The 24,546-nt window shown below is 40.5% G+C and overlaps 1 protein-coding gene across 2 annotated transcripts in view; it reads right to left on the bottom strand.

Moving 5' to 3' along the window:
• Positions 1-20,654: 20,654 nt before the first annotated feature.
• Positions 20,655-24,546, bottom strand: part of dchs2 (dachsous cadherin-related 2) — a 37,953-nt gene continuing 34,061 nt past the window's right edge. For both annotated transcript variants that reach the window (XM_074629581.1, XM_074629580.1), the window contains one exon: positions 20,655-24,287. In XM_074629581.1, coding sequence (XP_074485682.1) covers positions 21,688-24,287 — 2,600 coding nt within the window. In that variant the 3' untranslated portion in view covers positions 20,655-21,687. The remainder of the gene's footprint in view (positions 24,288-24,546) is intronic.

Genomic DNA, 24,546 nt, shown 5'->3' with positions numbered 1-24,546 from the left:
GCAGTGGCAATTATCATTTGTCACAATGATTTCGAGGTAAACAGCTGAAACGCAGCGTTTATGTTACAAAGTATAGTCTACCAGGAATGGGCATTCGCATGTATTCGATTAGAGACCACATCGCCTTGCTGGATGATGTCATGTTGCCGGACGAGCCCTCTGCGTTGGCACCACATTGGCCTCATTCAGAGTACTGGGACCTAACTGGTTCTTCAGTCTGTGTCAAAGGGTTTAACTTGTTTTTACAGGGCAACTCTCCCCCTCTTATCCCGTCTCCTTCAAAGTGTGTTAATTCTATTCAGGTCTCTGTAGAAACACTTATACGGCCATTTAAGGGCTCGAGCCCCCTATTAACCTGCAACTGGACTCCCTTTAGCTGAGCAGCAGGTCAGCTGGCTAAACTGTACCTGTGGTGGGGCAGGTCACATGCTAACCTTTCTTGGGCAACTAAATGTGATCAGCTGTAAACACACTGATGATGCACTCCTGGGCTGTATATGCAAACTCTTAAAGGACATGCATTGAGCCATGATGTGGTAAAGTAGTTGGAGTGATACATCCTAGATACTTCAGCCTGTCTTTTAAAATGACAAGAAACAAAGGCAACAAATGATGGAAAGGAACAAAAAGGGGATAAATGGACTGCAACTAGGATTGGGTAAAGCCTTACCAAGCACTTGGCTTTATTTCTCCAAACTCAGATAACATGCAGTCTCCATTAACAATACGGTTTCACAGACAGTTAAGGTCAGAGGCTCAGGATAGAGGTAAGCTGATCCTAGGCCTGTGCTTAAAGTCACCCCAGCAGGTTTTCATTACAACTCTCTCTGTGTGAAAATGAGACACAGCTTGTTGGACCTAGTGGTCCATCTGTAGCCCCTTCGTTCTTTCTCTTCCCCCTCCACCACCATCCACCCTTTACCCTTGCTTTTTTCATAAAGAATCGAGGGCTACGCTACTGTCAAAAACAATCACGGGATGTATGGTGCAGGTTCAAACGAAAGCCAAACCCCAGTGGAAACATTTGAGGAATCAATTTATTGAATGTTCATGAAGACTCATCGCTCAGTGTGAGGAGCATCAAAGCCATCAGGTCTGCTATAACGTAAACCAAACCAGCCCTGTTTCTTAGCAGATTCCCCCAGATAGTCCCATTTTTATGCACACAGGCTAACCAGCTCCATACAGGATGTTGGGATTCGGACAAAATTACCTCTGATCAGAAAAGATTTAAAGATAGGTCTGGTGATAATCTGTATTTTTCTTATTGTCAACAAATCCCATGAAAAGACCAAAACCAACAATAGCATCCATTAACTGGTTTGGAGCGAATAAACTTTCATCAGAAGTTGGTGCTATAGGCTACGCATGGCTGTAATCCGCAAGAAAACAGAGTAGAGGAAGTAGAGGTTGCGAACTGGAAACAAAACAAGTCGGCTTGGACAATTAAACAATCTACGAGAGAATATTGGAGAGAGGTCTTCAGGAATTTGTTACGATTCGGCAAGTTGTAAGTGTTCTTTCATGTCAGCTATTGGCCATGTTTCATGTTGTCCGGAGACGAAGACAAGCATTCGTACGTTACGGGAATATCTGAGAAGACGCCAACAGTGTAAACAGCTGTTCAGTCTTGTGAGTTAAATGTTCGCTTTATTCGGCCAATAAGCGCATCAACTCTTTTACAACAAAGGCAAAAACCATCAGCGTAAAACCTTTTTTTTTGCAATTCAGGATGTTTTACGGAATTTTGCCGTTTCCATACAGCTTTTCTAATATGATACTTCAAAATACGCATAAAAATATGTGAATGGACACGTGATTAATGAAGTGATCCTTCTAACAACTTTGTTTGTCTAGTCAAAGCTTATTCCTCTGTGTGTCGTATTGTAGACCGACATTGTTGACCAAAAACTATTAAAAACCTCAATGCTGCACTGGGTGCAATGTTCCTCCATTACCATGAATGTTATGGACACTGTAGTTTATTTTGAATCAATCCCACATACAACATCCTGCTCCCTTATATACACGCTAAGTGCACCAAATGTGTATTAATCCGCAGATGAAAATAGTCCCCAAGAAATGCATTATTTACTCCTGTTTGAGTAATGTTGACTAAAAACTTTGGTGCCCACATGCTTTAGCAAATACTGAGCCTTTTTTAAATATTAAACTAGACGGGCTGGGGAAGTCGGAAAGTATTGAGAGACACACTATTATAATGTTGGTTTTGGTTTTCTTATGGGATTTGTTGACACAAGGAAAATGTAGAATAATGCCAGCCTTATCCTCTAAAGGAAACAAATCATTGGTCTGAAATCTGCCAGTTTGAGTGTACGGCAGACTCTCGGTATCAAAATACTTTGTTTGGACTTCATATAGATGGTCTACACCTTTACAAAAATGGTTTTATCTGCCTGATATAATTAGGATTATTTAGTAGCCCTGAATAACAAAAATCCACAAGCCTCCACTGTTAGGACCACTAGTCTTTATCTTCCTTGACTGCCAACTGAGAATCAACCATACAGCTCTGAACATCGTCCTGAAGTGCACTAATGAGCTTGTTAACTTCAATCACTCCTTCTACATTGACATTTGGGAAAGAATTTATCCCATCCAAGAGGAATTAATCTCATTAGAGCTCAAGAGTCATATAGATTGTGCCTGCCTGGCGTAATTGATGTTCCTATTGTACAGGTCTAATTGACTCAGTATGGGGCTTCAGAGCAGCTGTGGGACATGTAGACGACTCTACCACATGCATGTAAGAAACGTGGGCACTGACTGTACATAGCAGCGGAGAAATAGTATGAGGAGAGGGCACAAGATGTGTTTTATGTTACTGAAGTATTGAAAAGTGATGTTAGAAATATTTCATGTTAAGTGATCAGGCATTTATGAGTCATGGAAAGCAATAATTTGACATATGCTTGCTTGCAGAGAGTTAGATGAGAAGATCAAGATTGATTCCACTCTCATGTCTGTATGATAAATAAAAACCAGCAGCCGTTAGCTTACTTAGCTTAGCATAAAGACTGGAAACAAGGAAACAGTTTGTTTAAAGCTAGGGTTGGTAATCTTTAGAAACTAGCATGAGTACGTTAGATATGATCCCTACTTCTCTCTTGATTTAGTACCTCAGTAAACATTGTAAACATGAGTTTATGGTCTCAATCGCTAGTTTCAAGACTTCTTCAATACAGCATGATGTCCATTTAGTAAATTATGGTCCCATTTAGAGTCAAATAGACCATAAAGCAGGGGATGCTTTAGGGCGTGGCTACCTTGTGATTGACAGGTCGTTACCACGGCGTTGTCCGGTCTGGGTGTTGTCCGTGTTTTCGTCTTAAAACTTTAACCCTTTTACAGTGTGTTTTCAGTTCATGAAAGTTAATTGTAACATTTTGATCGCCTGAAAATGTCTCATTCAGCGTTCGGTTTTACGTAGCTCCACCCTCTCGTGTCACTTCTGGTTGCAGATAACCAAGATGGCGACAGTCAAAAGCAAAGATGGCGATGGCCAAAATGCTGAAATCGAGGGTTCGAAACGACAGTCCACAAACTAATGGGTGACGTCACGGTGACTATGTCCACTTCTTACAGTGTTTGATCGGCAACACTGACAGTACGTCAGTTCAGGCCTCCTTCAAAAGCCACTCCCCCAAAATGATTATAATGAATGTAAACAATGAACATGGCTATTATTAGTACTCACAGCTGTCAAGCTAACAGCTTGTGGAAGACTCCGGTGACGAACAATGACGGGCAGAGTGCACGCAGACAGGCAGGTAGGTGTAGCCCGGACAGACTTATTCTTACTGTCCTGCGACAGCCACAGATGCCAGACAAAGTGTACAAACTACAAGTTGCGGTTATGCGCCAGACTATTTCTTTGTCAAAAGCAGCAACTTCCTGAAGACTTCAGGAAGTCAATTGTTGCTCGTTTTTTGTACAGATTAAACAAACAAGATATAATGTGTTAATTAGTGACCTTTAGCTTTACGAGAGTGTTATCAATCTTCTCATCTAACTCTTGGCAAGAACGCGAATAAATGCATTTCCCAAAATGTCTAACTATTACTTTAATGGCTTGAGATAATCACCATACAGCTAATTCGTATGGGAACGAGCTCAGTATTTTAAAGCTCGTCAAAAGTCCAGCCAGATTTGTGTTACAGAATCCAAAAACAGTGACTTTGTACCATAAAGCACAGCAGTGAGTCGGGCAGGTTTATGCTTGCAGGATGTCCATGGATCAGTGTGACAAGCAGATCGTTCTGTAGGGCCCTGCCCTTTGACCCCTGACCGATACTGAAGCTGGAAGACTCACACTGTGAACGGCTCTCCGGGGATGTTTTACAACTTAAATAAAAGTACAAGCAGCTCTTCTGTTCCAGAAGTGTTTTCTGAATGACCCGTACCTGATCACCCCATACGAAGTAGGGTAACCCATAGTCCTTCCCCTCGCCACCTTGACACATTCCTCACAAAAGAGACGTTGCTCTTCAATACTTCAATACTTTCCTATAATTTCATCTGTATTTATATTTTATAAATATATTAGATTGTTGTTGATTTAACATATTACGTGTAAATGGGATATTAAGGATTTTGCACGAATAAAATAAAGATTTAAAATTAAAATGACTACATTTTTTGCAGATTTCTCTTTAAAATCAACAATTTGGCAGATGAAGGGTAAATCCTTGTCCTTTTCCTGCTTTGAGCACATGTGATTATACTTTATTGTCACATAATTACTCTTCACTTTGCTGTAAGTAAGAGGAATAAATGTTTGGATTCTTTACACTTTGTAAAGAACTTTTTTTATTCCTAAATTTGCCCTTTAGAGCATTCTTAAGTGTCATTTTAAGTGTCCTGGATCTCAATCTGCAACATTGCATTGCAATAGTATTGTGCTGTTGGACCTTGAGTTTGATTTGGTATGCTAACATGTACTTCTTAAAAATGTGATGATTTATTGTTAGTTTGATTTCATTTTATTTGTAATTTTGGTTCTTTTCTATTCCATTTATGAGACTTTTAAATAAACAATAGTTTGAATAACAAATGACATGTTTATTGGATGTAAATGCAAATGAAAAAGACAAATGATTTAATCTTGAAACATGTTTTTCAAATTAATTTACTTCCTGCAAAGACAAGTTTTCTGTGACATGAACAAATTACCACTGTGGCAGAAGCCATGGATCATTTGCCTTTCGACAGTTTATGTTGTGAAATATAATCTCACAAACCTTCATCACAGGAATTTGGGGGTTAGAAAAAACTAAAAAGAAAAAACACCCCTCTTAATTTTAGCGATGGTGGCAGCGGGTTAGCAAGTGACCCACAGTGACCCCTGGAATACCAGACACGGGCTCAAGTGTAAATAAAGGTTTGGTATTCATTCACAGTTGTGACACCACAACAAGGACACATTTTGTTTGGAGATATAACTGAGAAGTGTGTGTGTCAACCAGAAACAGACTTTAAGTTTAGCCCAAACTCTGAACAACCTCTGCTCACTAAACTTCAAAACAGCCACTCTGAACCATGAAACAAGATTTGACTTGTAGTCGCCTTCTACTGTTTCAAGAATAGAACAAAGCCATTCAAATATATCTCCTATGAAAACCTGCATAGTACAGAAAACAGATCTCCAAGATAATTATTTTTTTCGTTTTCCAGATGTAAATGTGATAAGATTTCTTTCCCCTGACACTGTGAAATGTTTTAGTTTCTCCCAGCGTACTGCAAGTAAGACTGATAACTCCATTCAACTTCAATAAATGCAATTAAGAGTAATTTTATCCAGATACCCCTGACTTGCAAAAAAAATACACACATGCATGAGTAGACAGAATATACACTTTATCATTTTGAAGGAAATTTTTGCTGCAATTCAAGTTATATAGATAAGATCAGAAGAAAAACAGCACATGAAATTATATTTGTTGGATCAGTTTTGTTAATATTTGAACTGTGTTTTACTGGGTGACCAGGAAAAGCAAATATGGAAAGAAGAATGTTCTGCACCCTCTGTTTCTCTCTGTTTCATAATAAAACCAAACTTTTTATTTCAAGATAATAAAGCAATACAAAGACAAGATATCAGCAACATTCATACATGTAAAGGTAGGGTATAGAAGGGAAGGAGTTATTGCACGGACATTAGGAAAACCATAAATAAGTTCGGTACCTACACACATAACACTATTTATGAAATGATTCTCATATCAAAATCCTGTATCCAATGTAATGTATCCAACAGAGTACTCAGAGTACTTTATATGTCCCCTTAATGTACATGCTCAGTAATGTCTAGAAACAGATTCTGTATGTGCATTCATATGCAGTATCTGTATGCAATGCATGGATGTATTATAAGAACTGGATACCGGACCCCAAGGTGGCGCCTATTCATTCCAAAGAGAACAGCTCGCCTGGCGCAAAAGTTTTCTAGCTTCTGGGTTTACTTCCAGGTTATGCAGCCGTCTGAATATATGCAGTAGTGTTTCTCCTGCTGGCCCCGCCTGTGAGTTCCCGCTCGGCCCATAGACTTTACATTCTGATGACGTCACAGATTCGTATGATATCTCAAGAAAAGTTATTTTACGTGCATTTTTCTACGAATGTCCAGCAACACGTGTCAAATTCCCGGTCGTTACATGCATACAGTCTTTTAATCTTAAACTACACAGGAAACAACTTGGTTAGGTTTTGCCAAGAAAAACAAACAAAACTACTTAGTTAGGTTTAGGAAAATATAGTAGTTTGGGTTAAAATAACAACGGAAGTCACGTAACTTACTTGACAAATACATCAACGTTGACTTCTGGTTGATCCTGGGCAAAAGTCTTTTTTTTTTTTGACCCACCCATCCACCCCGACCTCCTCCCTATGCGGCGTTTGTAGCTCTTCACTTCCTGGTTCACGATTACTTGGATTACATATGAATTCATTTCGTGGGATATATACAAATTACATTGCATTACTTTTTGTAGGAAATGCCAAAAAGCTGAAAAAAACGACATTATTATTTATACTTGTCATTTGTTAAATAAGACCAATGGAGTTTGGCTCAAAAAGAAAAGCTGGACTACATTAATGTAATCAGCCTCAAACAAGCTTCATGTCTTCATCCATTTAATTTTTTTTACTCTGCTGTGTACTTCATCTTTTAAATCTTCATATTTTCCATTATATAATGTCTGCCATTCTTATTTCATTACTCTGTAAAGTTTATTTTATAGCATATTTCCAAAAATAGACTCCTCCGTAAAGGTAAATGCTTTTGTAAGAGTGCCAACTATGAACGTTAATGGACCCACAAACATGTCATCACTGCTTCCCCGTTGCTTTCATATGAAGAAGGCAACATTAAAACCCTACGTGCTGAATTCTCCGACTGTGGTAACAGAGGAAAACACCCTAAATGCAGTCAGAGGGAATCACTGAGGCCTTTAATATTCCTAGGTAGACTCCCAGAAGAGAGCGTGTTAGCATTGACATACAGTAGCGTCACTACCTTGTGTGTATGTGTGTGTGTTTCTGTCTAATGGCAGATGGAACGAGCCCGAGGTGGTGCACATTAAACCTGCAGAGTCCTGCTGAGAAGAGGAGGGAAAGACCCTGAGTTATCCTAAACTCTTTGGGGAGACACATCACTGCACACACACTTAAAAACCGGCCTCACATTAACTAAACGGTGGCTCCCCTTTAACACTTAAGGCTTTTCCAACCTCAAACATCCAACAAAATGAGCTGATCCAAAGTGCCTCCGCTGAAATCTTTTGACATTGTACTTCACAGGAGGATTAAACAGAAGCTCTGTGATATAGTATTTTAGAGCATCATTGCTGCACCACAAGGCACACAACCAGAAAATAAACACGGCCACGCTTATCTTTCACCACTTTACAAAACATTCTACTTGACAGTCCTGGTTAAATTATGGTGATGGCACAATATCGAGCTATAGCGGTCCAACCAAGCCTCACACTGCCAGAGGTTACGTATGCCCTATCAGATGACACATCCAGTGTATACAAGCCTAAATATAACATTTATTCTAATCCATTCCATGCATGATGCCTGGGTTTTTAGGCTGCTATTACGACTGTAATGGGAAGCAAGAAGTGACAAACTTGCTCAGTGTCAAGATGATGAAACCGCTTTGTTTGCCGTATTTTTGGAAGAAACACTTTTGTCACTGTTGCTCTGCCAAAGGAGCATCAAATATCCCATTGTTTATAAGAAGTATTAAAACCAAAAGCCTCATTGTATTTTGATCAAATCAAGCTGGCATTCAATGTTACTCCACATTACCAGATTAAAATGATTTTAGGGCTGGTGTAGTGCATGTATAATGCATATAATGAAAAATAATAAAGTCATTGTTCTTTTTAAGGTTAAGCCTTGGTGACATTTGCTTCAAAATTCAGACAAAATTTGCAACACAACTGACATAATAAGGCTTAATATTATATGCAAGCTCAACTGTGTTTGTGTTTTAGAAATCTTGAATGTGACCTTCATGAACTACATATTGTCCAGTCATGTTTGCAGGCCTGCAGATGAATGTTTCATAGCAGCAGACTCCAGAGATATCAGTGAGTCCAGCTCTCTGATGTTTAGAACACAGTTTGCAGAATAATTAAACATTTTGGTAAATATGCTCTTTTGCATTCTTTCCAAGAGATAGAAGAGGGAATTGATACCACTCTTGTGCATTTGTGCATCAACTATGAAGCTAGTCAGGTTAAGAAGTCAGGAGGTGGTTAGCTTAGCTTAGCATAAAGACTTGAATCTGGGGAAATGGCTACCGTTGCTCTGTCCAAAGTATTCTTCTGGAGCTGTAAAGCTGTTATAGCTATTTCTGATGAATTACAGTTTGTTCGCCCACCCAGCACTTCTGTTTCTCACTTCTGCCCGCCACTAATAGTTACAACATGTAACTCCCCGTAAAACCACAAATTACTGTTTGTGTACAAATTAAACAAATAAAATAGCTACAGTGTGTTAATTTGTGAGTTTTAGAGGTGTGGGTAGGCACGGTAGCTATTTCCTCCTGCTTCCTGTCTACAGTATTATGCAAAGCTAGGCTAATTGCCTTTAGGCTCTAGCTCGGTACGTTAACACACAGGCATGAGAATGATATCAATCTTGTCATCCAGCTCTCTGCAAGAAAGTGAATTATTTTCCAAAATGTTGAACTATTCCTTTAAGTTTTGATCTGTCCCACTCCTGTAGTTTGTATTATGTAGGCTACATGGCACCATAATGTACTTGCTAGCAAAAAAAAATTAAACTACTGACTCTCCGATAACAAAGATGATTCACTGTTCGGCTGCAGCCTGACTTTAAAGTTGCTCAATGCGAAATTCAGAGCACATCTATTGCCTCCACACGGCTCTCAACATGGCGACAGCTGAGTCAGCGGCTTGCAGCTAACGGTGCAAACAACACTAAACGTTATCAGCTGTAACCGCTGTATGAGCGCACTAAAAGCTCACGTGGCCGGCTCGGTTATGTACACAAAGCACAGAGAAGCTCGGATTACAACACACACAGAGGGACAGCGATTTCCTTCTCTGCTCAGGTAGACATAACTCCTATATATCTTTACTTAGCAAATAGTTGTTTGATGCCATATTAATGATCTGGATATCGCAAATTATACAGACATGAAATGATTTAGAAAACCAAACTGATGTACAAATACCACAGGAAATAAAAGGTAAGCCAGAAGTTAAAAGTCCTGTAGTTCAAAGAAACGGAAGTTGAAGATACATGGGAATGGGAGATTTATTGTTTTGGGAAATTTTCTATCTTCTAGTGAAGTTGGTCAACTTGTGGAGCTGAAGTTACTCCTCCACAACATATTTTTGCACTGGCCAAGAACTGTACAAACTGATTGCTGTTGGACGCTGCCTGCCTCTATACTCTGTTCAGCTACAGTACATCTGTCTTTTTATGTTTTTTGCACTGTATATAAGTACATTATGAAACACAGACTGAGTCACAATCCTTGTATCCGCCAGTACACTAAATAGTTGAAATGCTCGCATGCGTTGTGCTTCTGCACTCTGCAGATTATCGTCAAAGTGAAGGGATAAAATGAGCTCCACATGGGACACTGTGCATAGTCCTGCACGACCACTTTCATCGGCCTGGGAACCCCCAACATACCCACACACACACACACATACACACATACACACACACCAAGCTTTTCCTTCTGTCTCCCACATCTGTGTCTGTGGCCCTAATTGTTTAATACCTCTCCCCTTCCCACCTCCCTGTTCAGCTGAGGCACTAATAGGCCCATCAAAAACCTGCCGGGGCCTCTGATTCTTGTTAGCCTGAGCCAACCGATGGAGATTTCACTGGTCAGTGGATGAACTCATGCTACCCACCACCTGTGTTTATTCCATATGGTCGTTGTGGCTGGATTGTGTATATGAGTGTGTGTGGAGGATGGTAGAGTGGTTTGGAAAAAACTTGTTGTTGCTTCTTCAGGGGGGCTGAGGAAAACTAGGAGAAAAAAAGGTTCTGGTGTGTTTGTTTCAGTCTGTCTGTCCTTAATCTATGCATGCTGTTTGAAAAAATCTGTTTATTTTTGCACTGTACATCAGCTCTCTGTTGTTGCGCAAGGCAAACATTTGACTCGCACCACCAGAGAGATTGACTGTGAGATTGTGCCTGCGTCATCTGCTACCTGTACTGTTTAAAGTCGTTCTACATGACGCACATTGAGGGACGGAAAAGAAGGAAGACGGTTAGGTTGGAAAAACTTGACCCTAAAGTTGTTTGATCCCCTCCATCCTCCCGACGTCCCTGCAGACAAAAATGGATGGACTCCTTTTGGACTAGAAGGGAGGAAAGCTGTCATTGCCACCTCGTCTACGTTGTGTCAGACGCAGCCGTTTGAACCTGAGGTTGGGGCATAAATCTCCACCCTCGGGCCAGCCTTGACATTCTGTTCCCAGATGGTGCCTCCCCTGCTGTGGACTCTGCCCCAAAGGGGCCTGGCATCTCAGCCAGACCCATCCATCACAGGAGAACCAGGCCCCTTATACTGGGAGCGGAGGCCCCAGTATAGGGAGCACCTGCCCTGTTTTCACCCTTGTGGCTAAAACAACCCCCACCCTTCAGTGCACACTCCCGCGGCTTTCCTGAGGGGGTCAGAGGTCTCTTGAGGGTGTGAGACAACTTTGCATGTCCAAAAACACTCTTTTAAGGTGACATTCACACTCTAAAATCTATTAGGCCTCATATTACAAGCAGGTCAAAGGTTGAGATATGTTAACAGAGGGCCACACAAGCTACAGACAAAATAGAAATGAGAATACTAGAGACAAACTACTGTTAAGAAAGAAAACTACAAAACAACACTTTAAGTATGAACAAATAGACAACATAGAAAGCTGCCAAGCAAAGATCAAACGACTTAAAAAGAAAAAAAGGATGTTACTTCTTCACTCCGAACTGCTTTTATACAAAAGAATTGTACTCCTCCCCCCTTTTTGGTCCATCTGTTTTATATAGTGTGGCCAAAAAAACATCACCGATTTGATTGGACCCAAATGTAATGCTTAAGGCTCCTTCATACATCCAAAGCCTGTTTGACCCTCCCTTCTCCTGCCCTCCACCAACAAAGTTTCCCGTCTCCCCACCGGTCTTGTTCAAGGGGCTCCAGGCCTGACTGTATGTGAGTGTGTGTGTATGTGTGAGTGTGTGTGTGAGAGAGAGAGTGTTATTCAAGCTTATTGAGCTGCCAAGTATCAAACCACCTGTAGGCTTTCATTTGACGCAAGCACGGTTTGCTGTTTGTTTGTCGCATGCAACTACCTTTGCTAACATTGTAGTGCTAGACATAAACAACTAACCACATGTGTCCAGTGTAAGCTGTGTACAGACATATTTTTGCATATTTTAGTCATGCAGGTATTTGGTCATAAACCAAAGTATTGGACAAAATAAAACTTACAATAGTTGTTGTGACATTTCACTCAAAACCACAAATGCCAACCTCATGTGGCCCCAGATATATCTGTACCAATCCATCCAGTATCTATTAGATATAGATATTTCAGTCTGGACCAAAGTGGTGGACCAACTGCCAGACGGATATTGCCATGGTTTCTTATCTTTCTGGACATTTTCTACACTTTTATAACTGAGAAACTGGATTATTGTTAAACCCACTGTTTGTTGGGTTCAAGATGAAAACTGTGAAAGAACATACAGTGGAAACTGCTTAGAGTGATCACAGTCACAGTGACGCTTGGGACAGAATCACTCCTATACAAATACTGTTAAATAATTTGCTTATAGTAATCAAGCAGTCTGCTTACAGTGTTCATTTTGGGTCTTTTCATACATGACAACATATGGAAACAAAGATTTTTAAACTACCGTACTCCTGTGATACTTTGCCTCACAGTAACGCGTCTGCTTCCAACTGGCTACCCGAGGCTGGTGCTGGTTGCACATTGAAATCATGACAGGAAAAAGAAAGTAATTTTCTCTCAATGAAAGTTGTAGTCTCCTCAAAGCCTATAACAAAAGAGACAACGAGATGCAGCAGAGAAACTTGGTGTTCCTCAGGCTGCCCTTGTGTAGTCTACTCAAACAACGAGAAACAGTCATGGCTGCTAGAGATCAAAACTTCAGTAAATAGTGAAGCTGTCCATTTCATTTCTTTATATTCATGTAAGAAATAAACAAATGTCAAATAAATGGTAATCTGCATGAGAAATAATCAATCTGACCCGGAGAGACGTGGTCACTATAAGAGGTTTCCACTGTATTTAGGATTTAATCTGAACAATTCTGAGCTGTTTCATTCTAAAATGACACCGTATTTTAAAAAGTGTCTGTCTGCTATTACATTTGGATGGATTGAGGATCAAGAGAATAACAATGAAACCACTTTTAAAAGGAATATACTTAACTGGTGGAGGAGGAGGGTCTTTTATTTAAGTAAATGTAGTATTACTACAATGTCAAGGTACTCAATTACAAGTTAAAATCTTGAATTGTATTCAGGTACAGAATTATTAGCAGAAACAGGTGTCAAAAGAAAACGGACAACTGTACCAGATTTTCATTATGAAGGATAATCGTGTCCAAAACAATTCACAATAACGATACAGCGTTATCTATACAAAATTTGAAAAAAAAATAAAAATACTGTGAGACAATTTTCATATTTAACTTTTGTTTATTTTGCATTTTGTCTCTTTATTGGTAAATTAATTACACTTAAAATACGAGTGTAGGGAGGTAGATAGAGAGTATCTAAGCAGAGCGTACAAAATCCTGATTCAAGAGGCGCTGGCTTATTTTCATGATATCATCATATGTGTATTATTAACATATCAGTATTTAATTTTTTTTAAATATTACGTTTATCGTCAATATATTTTTGGATTCTGATTACTGATGCATTTAAAATTGTAGCAGATGACAGTTTGGCTAATTGTAACTTTATATTGAGTGGTTTAATCTACAACACGGCATCATATTTTAAAAGGTCATTGTTTTGTATCTAAAAAAGTAACTAGTAACTATAGTTGTCAAATCAATGTAGTGTAGTAGTGTAGTAGTAGTGTAAATGTACTTAATGTTGCAGTTTATATTAACTGGGTTTGATATATTTAAGAGGTGTGGAAGTTTTGTTTTCCTAAAGCTGATACATGTTGTTACCGCCGTACTACATGTTGTTTTGGAATGAAACTCCACAGTTGGTGGTGACATAAAAAAAAGAGCTAAAGTCGATAAGAGTCTGGAAGAAATCTAGCAGCAACAGGCCAGTTTCTACTCTTCAAATCCTTGTTCCCAGCTCTGCTCAGCTATCCCACATCATGTCTGTGTTAATTCCCATCAGGACGAGCCACAGCAACACACTCTGGCATATATCATCGCACACACTTGTCAAACATCTGAAAAGAAGAGAGAAAGGACGCTCCACATGGTTCTGATAAAAACAGAGGTAAACTGTGGTCAGCGCAGTTTACTCATTCCCGTTCTGTGATTAATTCTTTTGTGAGGATTGTGGGGAAAATGTCCGTATTATAAATAAATTACAAAATTGGTCCTCATTATTAATAAATCATGATTGTTAACATTTCTTTCATCTGCTGTCAAACGTGCCCCTTTTTGTTTTCGGGGGGAAAAAAGGTGGAAGAGAGAGAAAATAGAAAACATTTGGATTGTTTCCAACTCACAAATGAAGCATAAAGCGTGCTCTCGGTGTGACAATGTTTACACAATCCTTCAGCAACACAGCTTACATGAACTTACAGATTTATGGAAAAATATCAAGACTCTGCACATATGTTGATTGTCTGGAGTCAAAGGGCCCAGCGGTAATTTATGATACGGAAGACGATGATTTATGTGCTTGCCACAAACCTGCTGACAGACTGTAAACAGAATCTGGCTCTCCTCTAAACTAAAAACGGATCTGAATTCAGTGCAAATATAATTCTCCTGCAACCACTTAGGCTACTCTACACTGATAAGAAACAGATCTGTAACTGTGTTGGTCGTTTAATAAAAAAGTGGATGATTTCATTAAAGTTTCGATTTAATCCCTAAAAGTTCAACAATTCATTGCTTGTGTCAAAGTTAGTTAAATTCCAAACTCAATAAGTTTCTTTTACAATCACAAATATGAAAGTACTAAAATCCTTGAAGACTAAAAGTTTGAATATAATCTGGTGCTGTGGAGCTGGAAAGAAGTGACCTCAGTACTAGCTCCTTATCTCTGCTTGAGGCAAACAGCTCGAGGCTACATAGAGTGCTGCAGGGATGACGCATTTTTGTAGGCCAATCCAGAAGTTAGCATCATCCATTGGGTTTTGGATTATTGCTGAAAATAAGCTCTGTGGCAAACAAATGATGCTCACAGGTTTTGTTCAGCAAGATAATCTTCATAAATGAACACCACTTCTATGATTTTTGAAGTGTGAATGCAATCACCAGAAGCAAAAAGCTAACGTTAGGCTATAAACAAACTACACCACGGTCGCGTGAGTGTACACAACGAGGCTGTAAATGCAGACGAGTTGGCGTGATGCCATTTAGTAGTCTCATTTAGACACTTGTTAGCAACCGCCTTTTTTAAGACACGTAAAAGCTTCAAAAATCACGAGTGGGATATTTACTGACGTATTTTATGTCGTAGAACAAAACGTTAGAATCTCTTCAGCTTGTGTTAACCACAGACCTTATTTCAGGCATCTAACTAAAAACCCATTTAAAAAACCCATTGACTTCCAGATGAGGGAACAGGAAGTGCTAAAATGCTAACTCATATCTGGGTATTGGTACTCATTCCTGCAGCACTCTGTTAACTGCTGATCCCCTGAATGAAAGTTGCATTGTGGGTGATGTAGGCGCCAGGTTTTGATGAGGAATAAGAATGTGTAGAATAAAAAAAGATGTTATCTCAGGTTTTGCTGCATCAATTTTGATCCTTTTTAAAAACTGTCTTATGGGAGTCTGACAATGTTTTATAAGTGCAACGCTAAATCAGTGCAGTACTCTTTTAACTTTTCATCTAGCGACATTCATTTCATTTGCCAAATATTTTAGTTTATGAGCAAATATGTTAAAAACTGTCAAAGTACAAAGTCATAGAAGGACTGTATGTAATTAAAGCCTAAAATGTGCTTATTTATTTATTTAAATAAGGACGAATCTGATCAAAGTAAAAGTGAACAAGATTATGAATCTGTCTAGACATTTGATACTAGCTTTAACATTTTGCGATACTTGGTGCTACTGACATATTTTGGTTGGTACCAAAAACATATTGAGGTTCAATACCCAGCCTTCTTTACATAATCAAAGTAAACACTAGAAAGGTACGAAGGCTTTGATGGGAGGCAATGTGATCATACTGAGGAATGGGAGTTGCTTAAAATATACATGCATTTTTTTAAACATAAGAAAATATGCACAATTAAAATGGCTTTTGAAGACAGAAAGCTGGTTTCATTTTCCAGTCTAGGTACAGTCTATAATCTATACCATCTTTCATGTAAGAGAACTTCAGAAGAGTTCCCAGACGCTCTTGTTATAGCTTTACTTACAACAGGTGGAATATGTAATGAAAATCTCATGCTGCAAATCTGCGTCACATACACAAGGTTTACTGTTAGTTAGGTAAAAGTCGAACAACCCACTGTACCTCTGGCACAAAACATAACAAACCACGATCAGACTGCTGCAATTAGGTTTAATTCGATTTTACATTCACCAATGTTAAAACTTTCAGTTTAGCTAAACACAAATGTATAGTGAGGTAACACACAGGAAACACAAACATATGTTCTGTATCTTCATCTTTACCTCCATCATTTTTTAGCCAAGAGGGAAAAGAAATTTAACAATCCAGCAAAACCTTTAACACTGGATATGAAAGGCAATTTATTATAAAATCAACTGTCACTCCGACTACACTTTCCCGCTCCACAACCGTTTCTCTGCCAAGTGAACGTAACCTAAATTCCTTCAGTGCGTCATACAGCCTCAAGTCCCCTGAGAAACAAACCAGAAACCACAATGCAGAAGTTGTTTAGAGGCCAGTGCATATCTCAATATAATATAAATAGAGATAAATATGAAACCTGAGCCAGGATGAGAACACAGCTGTGTTTTATTTGACACAATGCCTCCTCTTCCAAGTGATTATCATCAGATTGGACTATCAGATAATAATCTTTTCTTCTTGTTCAGGAGGAAAATACAGCTCAGGGCAAACGCTGTGAGCTCATTGACCAGATTTGACAAGTGATGATCTAATACAGATGACTAGACATTATTGTGGAGCTACATGTGCCTCCATTTGACTGTGCCTTTTTGACACAGCTCTGTCTGCCAGTATCATTTGCTCAAGTGACATTGATATTGATTACCAACTGTGGGAAACTGCCCTGTGGCCAGAAACCCCCATGGGCTCCAAAAGCCCCAGGTTCAATGTGTGTCAACTAGTTTGTGGTAATTTCATTAATTGAAATTATGTTTGGGAATATGTGTCAGTAAAGTACAATGTCAACTGACATGATTTGGGTCTTGCTTTGATCATGAGGCCCTGTCTCGAAGAAGGTCCCTGTATTAGCCTGGTTCAGAACCTCTGAATTTCAGCCCACATCTCCGATTTGTTCAGTAATTCAAATGTTATGTAGGTCGGCACAGCTATGTAGTAAGTCAACTTACAGGAATAACAACTCCTATATCCTTTAATTTTTCTTGGATCGACAAGACAAATGATGTCTGCTCCAAGCAACCACTAATGCAGCTTCTGTGTAGTCTGAAAATGATGTTGATGGGACACCTACGTCAAGTCACTGCTGACGGCTAACATGAACAATCAGTCTGTTTGCGTGCACTTAATTAACTCTGTCATAATTTCTCCAGTAAGAAACATTTGTGTTTCATTTATTAATATCCAAAATTACAGGTGTGAAGCCTCCCCCCTGATCACTATCCGGACCAAACAGCCAAACCTCGTTTTGAAGTAAAGAGGTGGTCTTTGTCTGGATCAAATTGAACCATTGGTTTTGTTCGTTTCTAGTGTGAAAACATTTCTTTGGATGGTTCGGACTAATTGCAGGAAGTTCTGGCAGGGTATCGTCCGACCCGGGTAAAAAGAAAAACAATGCAGCCAAACAAAATGAGCAGCGGTAATACACGGGGAGAGGAGGAGACCAAATGTTTGATTGACAATTGATCCAACGACTTTATAAAGAGAAAGCTGGAAAAAACTCTGACATTTTCAGTTTATTTTCCGAGAGGATGAGAGAGTGCAGGAGAGCCCGTCTACAAACAAACCAATGTCAAGTATAGGGAGACGCAGCTCACATAGGTGATGACGACAAGTTGAAGGTATGTCGTGTATGGTTCTTTTGTGCTCTCGCAAAATTGCAATATGAAACCAAAACAAGATCAAATATTTGGTTTGGACCTTCAAGTGTGAAAAGGCCCAAAAGAAGTTGCCAAGCAACAAACATGGGGCAAGGTACGATGCCTGGAAGCTACATGGTGCACATAGAGTGGGATGATCAAGGGGTAATGGGGACCCAGCAGATAATCTTTGCCCAAGGGATCCCCAGTAGGTTAATCTGGCCATGCTGGAGATTACAGTACATTCCCATATCTGCTCTATTGAATAGAATAATCTCAAGTATGTATTGTACATTAAAAAGGTGTTTCTACCAATCCAAAAGCTTCTCTGTTTTTAAAAGGTACAGTGTGTAGGATTTGGTGCTATCTAGTGGTGTGGTTGCAGATTGCAACCAACTGAGTACCCCTCCGATCACTCCTCCCTTTCCAAGACTGCGGTAATGTGAAGCGCCAGGTGCTCAGAGGCCATCCTTACCATAATAACACTACTTTAGGAGCAACGGAAGTCAGACGGCGTCTGGCGGTACCACGGTTTAACACTCTGCGGCTCACGTTACCGCAGTTTCACAAGCGTGTCGGAGAACTACGGTGACCTTCAGGTAAGGTAAAAACGTGAAAGTCTCTCACTAGAGCCAGTGTTTGGTTTGTCCGTTCTGGGCTACTGTAGAAATATGGCGGAGCAGCATGGCAGACTCCGTGAAGAGGACCCCCGCTCCCTAGGTAGACATGAAGGGCTCATTCTAAGCTATCGAAAACACAACGATTCTTAGTTTCAGGTGATTATAGACTAATGAAAACATAGTATGAATATTATATTCCATTTCTGCTAATAGATCCCCCCAGAATGCTACACACTGCTCCTTTAAGGAATCTTTTTGTATTTGAAACTTCCTGACCTCTCAGCAAATTTAGTTGCCTGACTGACAGGCCGTATTTGATAAAGATCCACTGAACAGTGGTGGGAACTGTTGAGCTGTGTGCTGAGACACAGAAGCTTGTTTGGCCAGATCACCTGATATGGCGAGAGATCTCTTCCATCACCGTGATCCCGAGGCCAAGGACCCGCTGAAATCACAAATACAGAGGAGCGCAGAGCTTGTCAAAACCCACTAGGTGCAGAGGAGAGACTGAACTGAGTCAATAAATAATTACGCACCTATCAGTGACTACATGCAGGACACATTTAGCTGGTATGGTTCAGGGCCTGGCTGTTTATTATCTTTCATGAAACTATCTGATAAAGACTTTAGCTCCTCAGCTTCCTCAGCTCATATGTTCCCAGAGGGCGGCACATTTGGATTAACAGCAGACCAAGTGGAGCCATGTTGAATCACTTTGTCTTTCTTTACTTTTCTTAGAGAAGCAAAATTCTTAGATATTCAGATCACTGTTACAAGCAGCAAAAAGTCTCCAAAGCTGTGGACACTCTCTTCAGCTTTTTTAAAAATAAATTAAAATAGCACCGATACTGGATGAAAGTTATTAAATGAACAGTTGATATTAAAATGAGCTGCAATGATGCATGGATAAAGGGGAATATACAGGTGGCAACATCTGGTTCTGAAAAGTGAAGCCAATGTGGAAGTGCCTTAAACTTGCATTCTTTCTAACAGCCAGCAGGGGGCGACTCCTCTGGTTGCAGAAAGAAGTCTGATTGTATAGAAGTCTATGAGAAAATGAGCCTACTTCTCACTTGATTTATTACCTCAGTAAACATTGTAAGCATGAGTTTATGGTCTCAATCACTAGTTTCAAGTCTTCTTCTATACAGCATGATGTTGATTAAGTAAATTATGGTCCCATTTAGAGTCAAATAGACCATAAAGCAGGGTATGCTTTAGGGCGTGGCTACATTGTGATTGACAGGTCACTACCACGGAGTTGTCCTGTCTGGGAGTTTTCTGTTTTTTCATCTTGCAACTTTAACCCTTTCACAATATGTTTTCAATTCATCAAAGTTATTTGTAACTTTTTGGTCACCTAAAAATGTCTTGTTCGTCCTTCTGTTGTAGCTCCACCCTCTCGTGTCACTTCTGGTTGCAAAAAAACAAGAAGGCTACAGCCAAAACGCCAAACTCAAGGCCTCACAAACCAATGGATGACATCACGGTGACTATGTTCACTTCTTATATACAGTCTATGAAAATACATAACAAATGTCAAATTATTTGAAGCCTTGAAACCAGAGTTCACTGTATGTATAAGACATTGCTGATCTCTACCACATAAAAATGTTTTTAGAACTTTTGAGCTACTGAGGAAGATTTTGAGGGAAAACAACAAAGTTCAAGGGGTTAAGATCTGGCTTTTAACCACGGCATTCCCAACTTTATTTAAAAGGAATGAATTGCTTCACTTTGGATATTTGTTGAGAAAAATCCCTGAGGGTGGCCATGGCAAAAATGGATTCAGGAAAAAAAGCCCATTAAAAGCGAAATACGATTCTATGATACATTTTAAAGATACTTCAATTACAGTATTTTATGCAGCAGTAACGTCTCAGCTCTGTGGTAACATTTTCCTTGTTTTATTATATTATATTCTTTATTTTATTATGTCCCCAAAGTTAGGAAAACTGTCTTAATTATTGTTGCATTTTACTTATTGCCATTTACAGTAAGAAATCCTGTCTTTGAATATAAAATCATGCACATATATGCACAATAAATCATCCTGAAGGACAATCAGTAACACAACACCTTTTAAATAAATGCTGAATCCAAGAAAAATACACAAGAAAGTTCCTTTATTGCAAAGTTGTTTGCAAATGTATTAATATTTAAAGTCATACAATTCTCTGGAAATTGTACATAAAGTGCTGTTTAATAACGGGATGTCCGTAGTCTACAGTCAGCACACACAAAAACAATCATGAAGGGAACATACTATTTCTGTTCATGAGAAAAAAAAAGTAAAACAGCCAGAACCTGGAACTAGTTTATGAAAATCTGCCATCACGCTGAGCAGTGACAGCAGGACAATATAATCCCATTTCTTGAATCTGTACAGTTAGTGTCAGTGAAGAATCCCGCATATGTTTTTAGTTTTGTCTGCATAGGCCTCGATTCTTTTCTAGATTTGAAAGACGTAATATAACATGAAAATTAAGAACGGTCCTAGATTGAAGGAATAAAATAAGTTCTGTTCTTCATGGGATTTCATTGGCATTTTATTGGCAGAATATATTAAATATAGAGGGAGGCAAAAATGGGTCTGTATTTAAAATCCTGGTTTTTATGATTCCAGGAAGATGAACTCAACCACAGAACAATGTTGCCTTTCTTTGCTTATTAAAGTTAAACCAACCTTGAAAGGTTTCCATTTAGAAGCTGCAACCAACCGCAATAACAAAGTGTTTCATTTTCTGCACATACAGTATAAACATGTTTACAATAAAACACTCAATAATTAATTGCTGACACGCACATCTGCTCTCATTCAAAGTGCTGCATTATAAGAATATAATGCAAGACTGAGTTCGGGCTTTTCCAGATATTCGTTTTATTACAGAAGCGAGTTATGAAATCAACCTCAATCTAAGCAATTAAATGACTACATTATGTTCAAATGACAAGTTGCCTGGTATCACCCCTTTGAGACTAAAATCACCCATGAGTCTAAAACCATAAAAATGTATGAATATTTTCAATAAACCAAAATGAAAACTAAATTGTGCCCCTTAAAATACTATGGGAAATACCTTCAGATGGTGAATGAAAGATGGAAGTGAATGTCACAGATAAACTTGATCAAAGTTCATGTCTACACCTGGATTTCTGCCTCCAATAGGCTTGCAGTGAGGGGCCCTGAGTCAAATCTGATACCCCCCACCCCGGTCTCAGAGACAACTGGTGAGGCACTGGGGGTCTTAATGGTGAGGGAAGTCAGTGATGGGGAGAAAGTGGGCGTCATGGCTGAGGGGGTAAGTCCTGTGTTCCTGGCTAAGGGGGAATACGCATATTTACGGGAAGAGGGCTTCCTTCTCAGGCTTGGCATACGCCCCGGCTTTCGTGGATGTACAGTCCTAATGCCGGGCTGAGCCACTCCCGTTATAAGAGGCGGTGGGTACATGAGACAGCTGGCCTCCGCTGCCATGTCCTCACGGCCGCCTTGAAGCTCCTCGTCAGGGAGCATCCCGATATCTGTGAAAACGGAGGCCATGGTCTGGAAGCGTGGCTCCCAGTCCAAAACATAGTCCCAGTTGTAGCTGCCGTGCATCTGCTCCTCTAGACACATCAGTGAAGAGAGAGAATCTGCAGAGGCCTGGGCTTCCGAGAGGGGAGCGTACCCATTTGTCCTCATGCTCTCCTCCAAATCCCTCACCCTAAGTATCGCAGGAAGTAGTCCCTCACCTCCTCCCTCCTCTTTGAAGTGGTGGAGGCTTTCCGTACTGGCCATGCCCGAGACTAAACGTTTATTGACAGATACAATGTGCTCTGGCCCTACCTCGATAGAGTGGCAGGAGATATCGTCCCCAGGTAAAGCAGAGTCTGGGATCTCTGTGGCCTGGTTGCCTTGCACAGATTCATCTCTTTTACGGCAGGGGTACTGATTAATCCACTTGATCTCCTGGTCTTCAGCTGTCTCACCTTCTGCTGATCCACGGCCGCTCGAGTCTGACTGATTGTATTGGTTCGATATGTCCCTATTGGTCACCAAGATGCAGGGCCGTTTCATCTCCTTCAGAGAGATGGCACTTTGGCCATTGGATCTACCAAATGAGTTTGTACCACAGTTCAAGTTCGAGGCAATAGCAGCAGCCTTTTTGATTGCCGCTTCCTTGATCTTGTACCGGAGAACCAAGCCCACAAAAATGAGGAGGACAAGGAGGAACATGATTAGTGAGACACTCAAACTGAGCATGTGTGCATCAAGAGGCACCCCGGTGAGTGCTTCCGCTGAGCTGGAGATATTGACGAAAACTCGGCAGGCTGTGGTCCTGGAGGCCAATCTGGGACTACCGGCAGACACGACCAGCTCCACCATGTTCTCATGGCTGCCTCGTCTGCGATACACACTACCCGACACAAAGATGACACCAATTGTTTTGTTTATTGAGAAAAACGGCGATGACTTCACAAAGGAGTACTCCACCAGCCCGTCCACCCCTCCATCATGGTCCATCGCCATCACATAACCAACCGTCTCTCCAGGCCTGGCATTTTCTGGCAGGAGGAAGTGGTACTGCTTTTGGGTGAAGACTGGACTGAACTCATCCACTCCCTTGATGGTCACCTGCACTCTCACTGTAGCTGCTTTGTTGCCTTTGTCCCTGGCCTCCACTACAAAGCAGTACTCACTCTCGCGTTCGTAGTCAAAGGTCTGTCTGGTGTGAATGTCGCCTGTTAGAGGGTCAATGGCGAAGGCCTCTTTCTTCTCAGGGCTGCCACTGCCGTAATCCATGAAGCAGGAGGACACAATGGAGTAGGCAAGCTGGCCGTAGGGGCCTAAGTCATTGTCGACAGCATGGACAGAACAGGTGTGGGTAAACGCTGGGAGGTTCTCCAGCACAGAACAGTTAATCGTAGGGAACATGAAGTATGGAGTATTGTCATTTTCATCCAACACTGTGATGAAGACCACTGTGAACGCAACTTTACGTTCTTCAGATGATTCACCGCCATCAGATGCTCGGATGGTGAGGGTGTATTTTGAGTCTTCCTCATAGTCAAGCGAGTGGTTGACCACCAGAAGGCCAGAGTGAGGGTTGAGCTTGATGTGACCTTTGCTGTTCCCCGAAATAATGTCGTACCGCAACAGGCCGTTAGTTCCCAGGTCAGGATCCTGAGCACTGACCTGGACCAGCCTGGTTCCTACTTGGCTGTTTTCACTCACCTGCGCGTGGTATCCTGTGCTGGAGAAGACGGGGGCATTGTCATTGCAGTCTGTCACAGTCACCATAATGACAGCAGAGCTGTTCAGTGGAGGCGTTCCTCGATCTGACACGCTCACTGTTAGTGCATAGCTCTCCGTGTTCTCACGGTCTAAAGGGTTACACAGAACAAGTTTTCCTACATTTCTCATCTGATTCTCGACCTGAACCATTTTTACTTCCAGACAGAATCGCCTCTCCTCATTTCCCCTGATGATGTCGTAGTCCAAATGGGTGTTTTCAGGGCTCCAGTCTTGGTCCTCTGCAGACAGGGTCAGTAGGGTGGTGTCAGTGGGCGTGTCCTCTGGGACGGTGAGCGTGTAGATGTCTTGGTGGAACAAAGGTGCATGGTCGTTGGTGTCCAGGATCAGCACATCTATGGAGGTGACAGTAGACTGCACAGAATCGCCTTTGTCTTTGGCCTCAACAAGAAGATGGATCAGGTTGCTGTTTGTGATGGCCTTCAACGGCTTATTGGTGAAAACAGTTCCTGCAAGACAAATCATGTGTTCGTGAGTGAATCAGTTTTTCTAAAGCTGCACTAATCAATATCTTTTATGTTAGAAATGGATCCAATGACTGTGCAGTGTGGAAGTTGCTCATAGTGACGAACAACAGAGCTTTTTAACTACTTTAGCTAATTGTTGTTGTTTTACAGTAACGCATTAACAAGTAGTGTAAGGGATTACAATTTCTAAATCAGTAATTATATTACAGTTATTAATCCAAGTAACGCTGTATTACTGCGT

Source organism: Sebastes fasciatus, chromosome 3 (genome assembly GCF_043250625.1).
Source record: "Sebastes fasciatus isolate fSebFas1 chromosome 3, fSebFas1.pri, whole genome shotgun sequence".
NCBI classification, from domain to species: Eukaryota; Metazoa; Chordata; class Actinopteri; order Perciformes; family Sebastidae; genus Sebastes; species Sebastes fasciatus.
The sequence above is the reverse complement of the archived record's forward strand: the minus strand, read 5'-3'. Positions and strand labels throughout refer to the sequence as shown.